The 14,058-nt window shown below is 38.0% G+C and overlaps 1 protein-coding gene across 1 annotated transcript in view; it reads left to right on the top strand.

Moving 5' to 3' along the window:
- The window catches only part of sorcs2 (sortilin-related VPS10 domain containing receptor 2), a 690,706-nt gene that overhangs the window by 577,823 nt on the left and 98,825 nt on the right, over nt 1–14,058 (top strand). The window contains exons 22-26 of the mRNA XM_037675240.1: nt 4,266–4,378; nt 6,835–6,957; nt 7,110–7,209; nt 7,579–7,681; nt 11,286–11,479. Of these exons, the coding sequence (XP_037531168.1) occupies nt 4,266–4,378; nt 6,835–6,957; nt 7,110–7,209; nt 7,579–7,681; nt 11,286–11,479 (633 nt within the window). The remainder of the gene's footprint in view (nt 1–4,265; nt 4,379–6,834; nt 6,958–7,109; nt 7,210–7,578; nt 7,682–11,285; nt 11,480–14,058) is intronic.

Raw genomic sequence — 14,058 nt, forward strand, 5'->3', positions numbered from 1 at the left:
TCTCTCTCTCTCTCTCTCTCTCTCTCTCTCTCTCTCTCTCTCTCTCTATACACACAGACATACATCTCAAATATATATATATAATAGAAATACTCACATCATTTGGCCGAGGTTGTGTGTGTGTGACGTGCACGTTCCTGAGAGGCCACAGACAGAGCAGCTGCAGCTTTTGTTGAGTTCATGTAGTCCTGCAGTTTTCAAGCTGAAATGAAAAAACATCATGAATATGAACTTTACAGTCTATAGTTACCTGTTCATATAAACACATGGAGGTATCTCACCTTGGGACTGACAATAAAATATGTAAATTTATGAACGTTAATGAACTTATAATGATGCTCCTACTCTTTGAAGGTGAACCGATGGTACCACACCATCTCTCAGTCGGACAGTCTGATCAGTTTGATCAGAATCCTCCAGTTTAAAATCCTCACTGCTCAGATGAATCCTCCTCAAAGATACTTCCTCCTCTTCCTCACATCTTGTTCTTTGGGAAACCTTCAAAATGAAAACAGGAGATTTGTGTCTACACAAAAAACATTGTACAAAAGAGGTCAATCTTTTTTTCTATTTCCTATATTCTCCCTAGTTTTATTTTTAATTTCCAAGATCTTAAACAAAACTCCAATTCTGATGTATATCTGTTGAAAATGAACCAAAGCTACTGAAATTGTGAGTATGCTTGTTAGAAAAATATTCCTGTCATCAGATCTCAGTTACACTGAACATAACATCAGCTGGTGGACATAAATACAGTACAGTAATATTCTATTCACAAAATACTAACAATAATATGTTCATCTTACTTGTGAAAAGTTATCCCCCGAGACCTGACGTCAACAGTCCGTCGATTTGAACAGAAATAAGCTGCGAAGTGCTGAAACATCTTTTGCTTTAACTAAATAAGGACGACCGCTCCAAGATGGCAGCTGAAATTCCTGCACCACAGCAGCCAATGCGGGATCTAGTGATTATATGATATCTGTGGTAGCATGAAGATACTTCTCCTTACCACATCCTTTGACCTTGAGGTCACCTTTCATAACCACCTTCATGATTGCTTTTAAATTTACTTTTGACCTGAATAATATTTTATTGTTTCGGAACAGCAGCACGGTGGCACAACTGGTAGAGCTGCTGCCTCTCAGCAAGCAGGTCCCCGGTTCAAATCCCGGTCCGGGGGCCTTTTTGGGTTGAGTTTGCATGTTCTCTCTGTGCATGCGTGGGCTTTCTCCAGGTACTCCGGTTTCCTCCCACAGACCAAAAACATGCATGTTAGGCTGATTGGTAACTCTACATTGTCCCTAGGTGTGAGTGAGAGAGTGAATGTTTGTTGGTCTTGTTTGTCTCAATGTGTCCCTGTGATGGACTGGAGACCTGTCCAGGGTGTCCCCCACCCTTGCACAGTGATTACTGGACATGGGCACCGGTGACCCCCGTGACCCAATATGGAAGAAGCGGGTAAAAGATAATGGATGGATGTTTCTGAACATTCATTTTCTCCTTAATCACTTAAAGTTTGATAAATAGATTTGATTAGATTTGATAAATTTATTTTAAGATTTTTATAAAGATCATATTCGTAAAGTCAAGTTTGTTTTATTTGATTATAACATGTTTAAAACATGATTATTGTTTGAAATTATTTTTATGAAATGATGTGAAATATAATGTTTTATCATATTGCCTTTTCTTTGCTTTAAGATAGAATTCAACTTTAGAGACACCACAACCCTGTAAAGTTCACGAGACAGAACGAGACCAGTTTTATGAACTGAAGATGCCAAGTGACAACTGCCTGATATCACCAGAGTGTCCAGGGCACCCAGCTGTTGTCAGTGGTGTTTTCCAGCCTCTCAGTTGTTGTTGGACTTGTTCTTAGTTCATCCATTTTTCTTGTCTCCTCATGTGTTCTGCCTGAGATCCAGCTTGTTTATTCCCGAGCAAAGAAAACAACTAATTTTGTTCAGCAACATTTTTTGTTAAAGTCAAATCGAAGAGATACAGTGACTACTTAAGATAAAATGGGTTATTTGACCTCAGGGCTTTATAGCTTTGGTATAAGCCTGAGACTGCTCATCACCCATTGACTAGTCTCATCAGCTCCCTTCCCTTAATGGACCCTGTTAACGTCTCTCCTTGGTCACGGTGGACGAGTCTCTGGCACGATCCTCCAAGGACCGCTTGAGCTGTAATCTGTTTACTACACAGAGTTTTGAAGGCTGTCTCTTTGGAAAGGGGTTGAGAATCTGATGAGGACATTAGTGCAGTACTGAGACTTGTTAAACATTTTATCTGATGCAGCTTAATAAAATATTATTCCTTTGCTTGAAGGGCTGGCGTCACAAAAGGCTGGTGCTGGTGAACCCAATGGAGCAGGCAGGCGGGCAAGGACTCAGGATGTATATATAAAATAAAGAATTTATTAACAAAACAAAGAGCTTACAGGACACCAAAATTTTCACTTACCCGTTATTTATACAGGTAGTCTAATTGAGTCATGAGAACTCATTTTCAAGAGAGACCTGTTTAGGAAGCAGATGGTGGGGGTTAAGGGCCTTGCTCAAGGGTCCAGAGTGGGGCAAATGAGGGTGGAGGCAGGTGTGGGTGTTTCACCTTTTCCACCCACATTTTGATGTTGACAGTACTGGGAGTTGAACCTGCGACTTTCTGATCACAGGCCCATCTTCTCTAACCTCTGTGCCACCACTCCCCAAAACAAACATAGAAGGATCAGGATATACTCACAAAACAGGCAGGTCATCACCAGTGGACAGAAGACAATGCCAGGACAAGGACTAACATAGACACAGACTCATATACAGAAATCACCAATTAGACAAAGTGAAGGCACCTGTGAGTAATCACAGATGCCAAAGAAAGAGACAGAGGATGCAAGCCATAAACACAACACAAGACGGATCTAGATACTAAAGAAACACAAACCCTATAAAGATAGAAACAGAGGATCAGGGGAACACGGACATAAACACGGCACCAGGGACAAAACCACAACTCCTACACTAGTAAATAACCTAATTTGATCAACTCTAATAGCACCTCTCAACAAAATTCCAAAAATTAAACCATCAAATATTTACACTTTATCTAAACTTTTGCACATTTAAAACAAAATAAATTCTGTCCCAAGACTTCTTTTGTTTTAGATAAGAGAATTACCCCTTGATGAATCTTTATTGCTTAATCAAGTCTGAAGTATTCTTTCAACAACTGCGTCTTCAAACTAGTTTTATCCAAATTCTTATTCCTTATTTGTGTTTAATATTTGTATTATTGTTGTTTACATTCTATTTTTGATTATTTTTGTAATAAAACCTCAAAGACAAATTCAGTCTCATTTAGCAGAATTTTTCTTTGTATGGACAAAATTCCCTGTAATTAAGGAATTCTACTTCAGTGACTGAGTTCTGATTAGTAAAGTGTGAATAATGTTTTAAATCTGTTGTTGGTCAGTAAAACTGACTTTGTGTCCTAAATTAACAAATTCAGATAAATGTAAATATTTCCTCCTCCATCACTCATACCTGCTACAGTGACCATAAAATGATCTAAATTGTGTCAAAGTGCTCAATAATCCAGGTAAAAAAAATCCAATTAAGTTCTGTCAGGTCATCTGGACAGTTTCTTTTTTTTGTTGAGACATTTCATCCTTCATCCAAAGGACTTCATCAGACCGAGGAGCCACAATCAAACTCAGTCTCACAAGCAGCACACTCACATAATGGGCCAACCAGTTTGCTGGTGACAAGATGGTTTCTGGGGCCCGCCCTCTCCCCCATCAACTCCTCTGAGGCAGCCATAGCCAAAGTGGTTCACGTTGGTGGTTCACAAAGTGGTTCACTGAACCACTTTGGATATGGCAAAGGAGTTTCATTAAGACTCTTTATTTACTGTATGTCCTTATTGCAGTTGTAAGCAGTTCAGTCTGTTTAGACTGTAGCTATATAATCCATATTAGTCTGCTCAAACCATCTTTGTATTTGCACACTCAAATCAACATGCCTTATGCTAACAACAGTGCACATCTGGATGCGCAGATTGACTTCCACACATTATCTCTTCAAGGTGATTTCCAAGTGTGCACATCTGTCTGAGCAGAACAAGCACCGTGTTCCTGCATCTGTGGTTTATGTTTATTATATTTGATTTGAAACTCCTGCAAACAATCTGTGGTCCGTTTTATACTTGAGCTCATCTGAGGTTTGGCTCCTAAAGCTGATATTTGTTTTTTTGTTTTCTTTTAGATAATTTTCAGATCCTTCCTCTGGGCTTCAGTAGAACCTTGGACAACTATAACCCAAACGTCACAGAGTGGAGAAATGACGTTGGCCAGGTGGTTACCAAAATTCTGGCAAAGGTAAAGTTATACAAGTTTTGTTCAATTAAGCTAATTAAAATTAATTTCTCTAATTCCAAACAAAGCAAAATACTTCTGGTATTTTAAAGAAAAAACAACTTTTCAAATATACAAATTTTGGTTGAGTTGCATTCAGTAGGACTTGTAATAAGAAGTTGTTTCCGATATAACAAGGCAAATAGTAAGATTGCAGTTTTTTTTTTATTTTTTACCTTTTATTTATACAGGTAGTCTCAATGAGTCACGAGGACTCATTTTAAAGAGAGACCTGTTCTAGACAGACAACATATAAAGTACGGACAGCAATACACAACATTAAATAGCAATTAAAACCAAAATAGTGCTGTAAAAACACTGTTACTGTTAGCAATATGGTTCTGTTAGCAGTGACGTTCTCTCAAGGCTCCCACATACTCAGGCGTACTGTATGTACTCCCTGAGCTGAGCAAACTCCATGCTCACTGTCCGCAGAAGGTTGAGACTTCATACTCAAACGTACACCCAGATTGGTTGCAGCCAGCTCCACAGGCAAGGGACGTTTACTTTCGGGACAAACTGAGGTCGCCAATTGGTCATTTGCTGACACGCCTACTGGGTTGATTGAAAGGTTGCAAAATAAATAAATAAAAAACTAGAGCTGCCGGCGACCCTAGCTGGCAGCCCAGGAGCAGCGGCAGTGGTGTTCTGTGTTTATATGTTGTTAATAAAAAGTTATTTTAAAAAATAAATAAAAAAAACACAGGGAGCACTGGCCCTGCAGCCCACACATCAGACCAGCCCACCAGGAAAACTCCAGACTCCCAATTAGCCATGCCGTGCCTGATTTTAATTATCTCGTGACAAATTCCTTAATTTCTGGTAGCAACATGGTCTTGTTAGCAGTGTGGTCCTGTTAGCAGCAATATCCTGCAGACGACCAGCATAAAGCTGGGGTAGGCTGTATTTGATATTTGGCCCAGAAACTTTGCACTAGTATTTGGGTCTCATGCTTCAATTTACTTTTGGGGAGGGTTTTGCAGAGTTTCACAATTCTACCAACATTTAAAGCAAATTGTAGCTGCTTGAAGGCAGCCGCGAAAATGTGTGGAATAGTTTGAACTGTTTCTGCTCATCTTGGTCCTTCAGTTTTGTCCATCTGCAGAAAAGACAAACGTTACACTGTACAAATATATTTGTTTTGATGCTATAAGTAATTATGGCTGTGCAGAAAATCCATTTTCTGTTTTATTTGCAAATGCATTATCATTATTCATTTTTCATGCTTTGTTTATTATGATGAAATTTAAAATCTCTGGTTGAATCCTGGCTGAAGCTAAATTTAAATTAGCATTCCACGTGATCATAATTTTATCTTCAAGAACTAGCTGAGTTAGCTTGTACAACATGGTTAACAAACCTGTCTGTTTCTAAATCCATCCATCCATTATCTTTACCCGCTTATTCCATTTTGGGTCACGGGGGTCGCTGGTGCCCATGTCCAGCAATCACTGTGCAAGGGGCGGGGTACACCCTGGACGGGTCGCAAGTCCATCACAGGGCCACATAGAGACAAACGAGACAAACAAACATTCACTCTCTCACTCACACCTAGGGACAATGTAGTTACCAATCAGCCTAACATGCATGTTTTTGGACTGTGGGAGGAAACCGGAGCACCCGGAGAAAACCCACGCATGCACGGAGAGAACATGCAAACTCCACCCAGAAAGGCCCCTGGACCGGGGTTTGAACCAAGGACCTGCTCGCTGAGAGGCAGCAGCTCTACCAGTTGCGCCACCGTGCTGCCCCTGTTTCTAAATGTCCCAGATTTTTCATTTAGTGAGAAATTACACTTTCAAAGACAAAACCTAAATTACTAGAACCAATTTGACCGTTTCACATTAATGAATGTAGCAAATGTGGTGGTAGTCTGCAAATATACTCTGACATTTTGCTAAAAATCACAACTTACAAGCCAACAGAAACAACATTATACCGCTATTTTGCCATTATGAAGTACAGAATATATAATAAATCAGAAAAAACACGAGAATGTAGTTTAAAAATAAATTGAATTTATCTCACCAAGCTTTTTTAAAAGTAAACTTTGCTTTTCTCAAATTCAAATCCTAGATGAACCTGCAAAAGTAATGGCCTAACTTAAAATCTTCGTCTCAGTGTATTCTACAATGTTTTTAAAACAATAATCGTGATTTTTGCGATTATTTTTTACATTAACTATCAGCAAATGGTGTAAAACATCTTGTTTATATGAGTTTACTGTACTTGTGGTAGTTCTGCTGTAGCTAAAATCAAGGTTATCATAAGTAATTATAAACAAGAAGATGCTGGCAAGTTACAAGTGCTTATAAAGTAATAAGCGTGGTCAATTTACTGTGTTAGTGACTTATTTTGATCTGCATCAATAACGTACATAAAGATGTTTGAGAATGTGACTTTTACTTGTATGATAATAGGTCACAGGAGTTCCTCAGGAGTCCATAGTGACTGTGGTTAAACCAGGTCTCCCCACGACCGCCGACCTGTACGTTCTACCACTGGACAACAAACCAAGCAAGAGAAGTAAATTTGTAGATAAGGTACAAACTCACACATATACAAACATTTACAAAATATAAAAGTTTTGTTGATAGAATTAGTTTTTAGTCATCATAAGAAAAATGAAGAATCGCCTGATAAAATGCAATGCGTTCGATTTTTTTTTTTTAATCTAACATTTTCTCCTCTCTAGCGTATTCCAACCATCGTGCAGGCGTTTAATGACAACAACGTCAGCTTCATGGTCCGAGGAGGTCAACAAATACTTGTGATGTTAGCCGATCCCAATGCAGGTTCGCAAAACTTCTTATCAGTTCTTTCGAACTGCCCATTTAATTAAAAACTGCCGATCAGTAATTTATTCCCACTGAATAGATTTATGTTACAATGAAGAGCTAAGATACATTTACAGGTTTATTCACGTACAACAAACCTGAAGCTTTTATTATGAAAATGTTTAACTTTAGCATTCAACAAGTAAATTTACCTTTGTTTCTTTTTTTGTCGAGTTTAAAGAAAATACAAAAACATGTACTTTTGAAAATAATTACCCTTTTCAAAATTAACTCAATGTAATTTTGTTTCTGTTCTCAAATGTAATCTTTCATTGTGCAAAAGAGATCAATTCTTCTTTGATACATTTCTGCTGGTCTTAACTCCAGGCTACCATGGAGCAGTTGGAGGTCCAGGTATTTGGGCTCTAGCTGTAATTTTCCTAATCGGCGTCATCACCACTGGCTCATTAATCCTATACAAGTTTAAAAGGTAAGCACGATCAAATTATGAAGCCACTGTGTTTATCACCCACCCCCTAAATAAGTTTCGGCCATATCAAGCTGAATGTTATCAGCTTTTTAAATTCAGCTTTTCTAACAATACCTAGTAATGGTTATTTTGTCTTTAATCTCATAAAATAGCTAAAAATACATCAAGGGCATTGTTGATATTTCCCCAGCTGATTTTTATTCTATATACAACAACGGGCAAATTTTAGCTGAACAAGTTCCATTCACTGCTGCATTAGCTAAACGATAATGTTAGCATACTACAATAAGGCAACATTCAGAGTGTTTATATTATACGTTAAAGTGTTAGCATGCTAACATGAACTGTAATCAGCACAAAATGTGTTTTGTCTTAATAGCAGATAAATAGAAGTTAAACACTTGAAAGTTCCTGGAGAAACTTTGACGGGGACTTTCAGGCTGCTGCCACTTTAAACTGTTGATATGACAATAATGTGTTTGGGATCGCTCTCAGTTACCACTATACAAAAGTTCAGCTCAACGTGGCAAAATAATCAATGAGTTATAGTCATTTTTTCCATTTAGCTAAGGCAGCCATCTTGGATTTTTGATTTGCATGCAGTATGTGATAGGGAACATTTTCAGCTATCACCACAACAAATTTCAGCTCTATCTCTAAAAACGGCTGATTTATAGTAATTTTCCTTTTTGGCTCAGGCAGCCATCTTTGATTTTTGATTTGCAGTTAGAGTCTATTAGGGTTCGCTCTCAGCTATTTCAGCTGAATAGCTCTAAAAATGCCTGTTATTTTTTTTTTCATTTTAGCTAAGGTGGCCATCTTGTATTTTTGATTTGGATTCAGTATATGATAGGAAACACTCTCAACTATAACCACACCAAATGTCAGTTCTATAGGTCCTGTGTGTAAAAATGGCTGAGTTAAATCCATTTAAATGTAGCTTTGGTGGCAAGGGCGTCAGAAGCATCCGTAATGTGTGGGGGGGACACAATGATGTGTGTTGGTGTGTGTTTACTGATTTAATTCTAGACCAAAGTAAAGGACAGCCAACATGTTTCTGCCCAAGTTTAATGTTTTATTGTCAGTTCTATTTTATTATTATTATTATTATTATTGCTGCACCAAACAAAATGTGCCTAATAAATAAAAACCAGTTCCTAAATATGTCCCAGTCTTGTTAGCTTGCATGAAAATGTCCCGTTTATTTATTGCGTACAAAACACTGAAGGCTGATTTATACTTTGCGAGATGCTAAGAGATCTGTTTTCACCCATGTAGGACATTTTGTTTTTTTCAAGGACGTTTCATACTCAGAGAAACTGCAGGGGTGAACTCCTGATGAGCCTTCTCACTGCACCACATATCACACATACAGAATCAGCAACACTGGAGGAACATCTGCTATTTCTGTTGGTAATCAAGGAGAAGTGCTAATTTGCAAATTTGTCATGAAGAAATGTCACTTTCTGACAGATGATGCACAATAATGAGTGAACGTAGGAGAAGTAACCCTACTCTGCCCAACGGCAGAGTTGCATTCGGGCCTAAACAGTCCGGCCAGGCCAGATCTCATAGGCATGTTTTCTGAGCCCGACACGACCAATTAACTGTAATTAGAGGCCCGAACCTGATTTAAAAAAAAATAAGGTTATTTTTTTTTATCATTTAATTTTTTTATTGGCATTTTCCACATTTATTTACATATAGCATGTACAATTCACATTTAACACTACATACAAAAATAAATAAATAAAAATAAATTTTGCTTGGAAACTAATCTTCTATTAGTCTATTTGTCTTATCTAGTTTGTCAAGTTCTTTCTCTATTTTTTGTTGCTGCCTTTGGTTTTGAATCGTATCCATTTCTCCCATTTTTCTTCCATTTGTGTTTGTTGTAGTCTCAGACGATATGTCAAGTTTTTCCATTATATAGATTTCTTCTACAAAGTATTATCCCAATCCATTGATCATGACATGGAGGGTCCTCCTTTCCCCATTTCCTCATAATAGCTTTCTTACTAGCTATTAACATTATCTTGATCAGATATATATCCCAGATGAGGATTGGCAAGATATGTGGAAAACACACCAGACATTCACCAATTCGTGCATATGGAGGGAGTTCACCTGGAAAAATCTGATACGATTTTTTTTATCACGCCTAAGGTCAAAAATAGATTAAGGGCACAGACTTGACGTGTTGGAGGAATTGTGGAACAGTGGATGCAGACCACTCTCACATATTTTGGAACTGCCCAGTTTTGGAAAACCATGCACGAAACCACAAAGAAGTCACGGATATGATATTCCTATGAGTAGCCCAGTACTATACCTTTGCAATTTCAACAATAATTTGGATAAAGTAAAAAAGTTCGTTTTTTTTAATTAACCTTTTACTGCTTTTGTAAGCAAATCAATTTGACATACTATTTTAAAATCATATTTCAAAGAAAGGAAGATACAAGATTTCTTGTTTATTAACAAGTCACCAAATGGATATTAACATACAAAGCAAATAGCCTACAAAAATCAACTCTAAACATAGGCTATTATACAGACGAACAAAAATGTTTTTTGAGCAAAATTATTTGGGAAACTATAGATCAAGGCTATTTTAATGGAACATGCTGGTCACTTTGACTTTTGCAGCTTCAGGTGCTGCAACTTCCTTCCCGCAGATAAGAGCAGGGTGCGGAGCGGGACGCGTGCAGCCGATGATCCGGTTGTCCATCTGAAGCTTAACGCAACTTTTTAAAATCTCTTTCAACCGGCCGGTCGGACCTGAGCGTGCACCTGACAAACATCAGCAGGTTTCACTCTGCTGGCTTTGTAGAGTGAGCGCTCCCTTTTTTTTAGCTTTTGTTTAATACTTTCCAGCTCCATTATGTCACTTGTTGTGGATCAATTACAAATCCTCAAATGTGTGATAAGAGGATGGCTGGGGCCACATGCGCAATTAAAACTGCATCAAAAGCCCGAGCACAACCCGGCCTGCCCATCAAGCACAAAATTTTGGCCCGTCGGGTCTGGCACAGGCTCAGGCCAGAAATCGCAGCTCTACCCAGCGGAGGCGTACTCCCTTCCACAGAGAGCCGCCTGCGTCTACTCGCTGTTTCCTCCATGCACAAAATGCGCTCTCCTTCCATGAGTGCTTTGACTATTTTTGTGTTTTTTGACAATCTTGTAAGTTTTATTGGAAGAGTTGTCAAGATGGCTGTGCCTCGGTCAGCGGCTCTTCAGCAGAAGAGTTGAAGCCAAATGAGACCATTTAGTTTATTAACTTTTCTACATAAAATCGCCCACAAAGTTCTGAGCACGATAATGCTGCTCTGAGACAGGTTCTGCCATGAGCTTGTGCACAGAATGGGTTCTTGGAGCTTATGCGAGAACAAAATGACAGATTGTTTTGTCATGTAACTACATAAATGAAAACAGATTTGTTTATGTCTTGCAGAGGATAAATCAATTAAAAGCATGCTTTATTTTCACTCCACCTGTATCACTGCCCTCAGTCCGAATAGCAACCATCCACTGAAGAGTCATCTAAAATTAAAATACCCACTAGAAGTACAACCCTATCTCATAAAAGCAATGAATCCCACAGTCCTTGGCTTAGGACTGAGGATGCCTATCCCCCATTGTTTTTCAGGAAGCTTCCAGGAAACCGCAACATCTATGCCCAGATGCACAACGAGAAGGAGCAGGAGATGACCAGCCCTGTCAATCACAGCGAGGACACGCAGCACATCATCCAAGGAGAGGAGTTTATCGACGATGACTTGGACTCACAGATTCTAGGTAACACAAGAGGAAGTCCGGCCTTCCGTTCCCTAATAAGGACTACCACTAACCACTGCTACTAAAACCCAAGCTACTAACTCCAGCAGCTTACAGACACCAAGGTACTGAATGACTTCACTTTCTTTTTCTTATCTCTGGTGTTGATAAATGTTTGACCCTAAGCTTTTTTCACAAATACTTTTTATAATCAACACAAAAAATAATCCTAATATTTGTTTCTAGCATGTTATACGTAACAGTGCCGTAGCATAATAAGAAAGTTGTGAAGAATAACGATGAACACTGACAAGATTGAGAATTAGTAATGAACACAAAGAAAATTAAAAATGTATTGCATCTGTTGTTGAAATAGAAAAATAAAATAAACCTCACTGTCTACTTCAACATGCACATGAGTACAACAAAAATTATTTTAGACATTTAATACACTTGGTAATGGTGATTAAAATGTGAAAATAAGGTTCTAGTTAAAGATAAAGTAGATTTCAATAAAAGTTTATGTTGATGACAAATGTTTGTATTCTTATTATGTAGTTTAAACATTTCTAAAGTTAAAACCTGCTGTTTTTCCCTTCCACTGTCATTTTTACAACAATATTTCTGAGAGTGAACAGCAATGTATTTAAAATACAACATTGTTTAAAAATACATTATATTTACAAGCTATATCTAAAAGAATGAAGAAAGCTTTTGAATAAAAGACGAAACGTTTCAGCAAAGAAGAATCCGTCCAGAGAACCTGGCTCAACCTTGTTAGGTTTAGCTACTTGGATTATTGAGCAGCATCAGGAGTTTACACTGATGTCCAAATTTGATGCAATCTAAAGCAAACAGGGAGTCACTGTGTATGAAGAGGGCCTAAAATGTTTTGAGGCTTACCTACTCAAATAGGTCCTTATATATGTGTATATGTATGTGTGTGTGTGTGTGTATATATATATATATATATATATATATATATATATATATATATATATTAAAAAAATATATATATATATTATATATACATATACACATAAAGACACTTTCCAAAAAATTAGAATATCATGGAAAAGTTGTTTAACTTCCATAATTCCATTCAAAAAGTACATTTTTAATAGATGATAGATTCAGGGCCCACAATTTAAATGATTTCAAGTATTTATTTGTTTATTTTTACATAATTTGGGCTTCCAGCTCATGAAACCCATAAAAACAGGATTTCAAAAAATTTGAATACTGTGGAGACATCGGGTCACATTTTGCAGGGCATGAATGTTTTAAACTGAGTGTGACACACTAATCATCTACTAAACTCAAAGCACCTGCACAGGTCTTCCCAGGTGTCATTAAATTGCTTCAGTTTGGTTCAATTGTCTCAGTGTGGTTCAATGTGGGGAAGACTACAGACATAACTGGTCAAAGACCATCATTGATACCCTCCATAGGATGGGTAAGCCACAAAAGTTCATAGCTAAGGAGGCTGTCTGTTCACAGAGTGCTGTGTCCAAGCATATCAATGAAAAGTCTAGTGGAAGGGCAAAATGTGGCAGGAGAAGATGCACCAGCAAGAGATGACAGTGGGCTTCAGTGGATTATCAAACAGAGAAGATTCCAGAATCTGGCAAAGATCCAGAAAGAATGGAATGAGGTGGGAGACACAGCTTCAAAAACCACCACATTCAGACCCATCCGGGAAATGGGCTACAACTGTTGGGTTCCTCTGTCCTCTTTTCCAATGAAAGTAAAGTGTGCCTTTCATTTGGAAATCAAGGTCCAAAGGTTTGGAGGAAGAAGGGTGAGGAACAGAGCCCATACTACTTGAGGTCCAGTGTGAAATATCCAGTCAGTCATGATTTGGGGTGCAATGTTCTGTGCAGGTGTTGGTAAACTCTGCTTTCTTAAATTCAAGATCACTGCAACAGTGTACCAGAATGTTTTCGAGGACTTCTTGATTCCTTCTGCCGAGGATCTGTATGGAGATTCAGATTTCATCTTCCAGCAGAACCTGGCCCATGCCACCAGAAACACCAAAACCTGGTTTGATTTCCATACCAGAGTGCTTGACTGTCCAGCCAATTGCCAGACCTAAACCCCATTGAGAATCTATAGAGTATTCTCAAGAGGAAAATGAGAAGTACCAGACCCAACAACAAAGAAGAGCTGACAGCATCAAGGAAATCTGGGCTTCCATAATTCCCAGTCAATGCCACAGGCTGATTGTCTCAATGCCACGTCACATCGAAGCAGTGATTAAGACAAAGGGATTCACAACCAAGAATTGAAGATTGACATATCGTTTTGAAAGTACCATATTTTGATTGATTTGTTGTGATCCTAATTTCTTTCTCTTTTTTTTTTCTGCAAATATTGAGAAGTGTGGGCTGATGTCTTCACAATATTCTATTTTTTTTTTAATCCTTTTTTTATGGGTTTCATGAGCTGGAAGCCCAAATTATGTAAAAATAAACAAATAAATACTTGGAATCATTTAAATTGTGAGTCCTGAATCTATCATCTATTAAAGAATAACCTTTTGAATGGAATTATGGAAGTTAAACAACTTTTCCATGATATTCAATTTTTTTGGAAAGGGT

The sequence above is a fragment of the Nematolebias whitei genome, chromosome 1, assembly GCF_014905685.2.
Source record: "Nematolebias whitei isolate Nwh7 chromosome 1, NemWhi1, whole genome shotgun sequence".
NCBI classification, from domain to species: domain Eukaryota; kingdom Metazoa; phylum Chordata; class Actinopteri; order Cyprinodontiformes; family Rivulidae; genus Nematolebias; species Nematolebias whitei.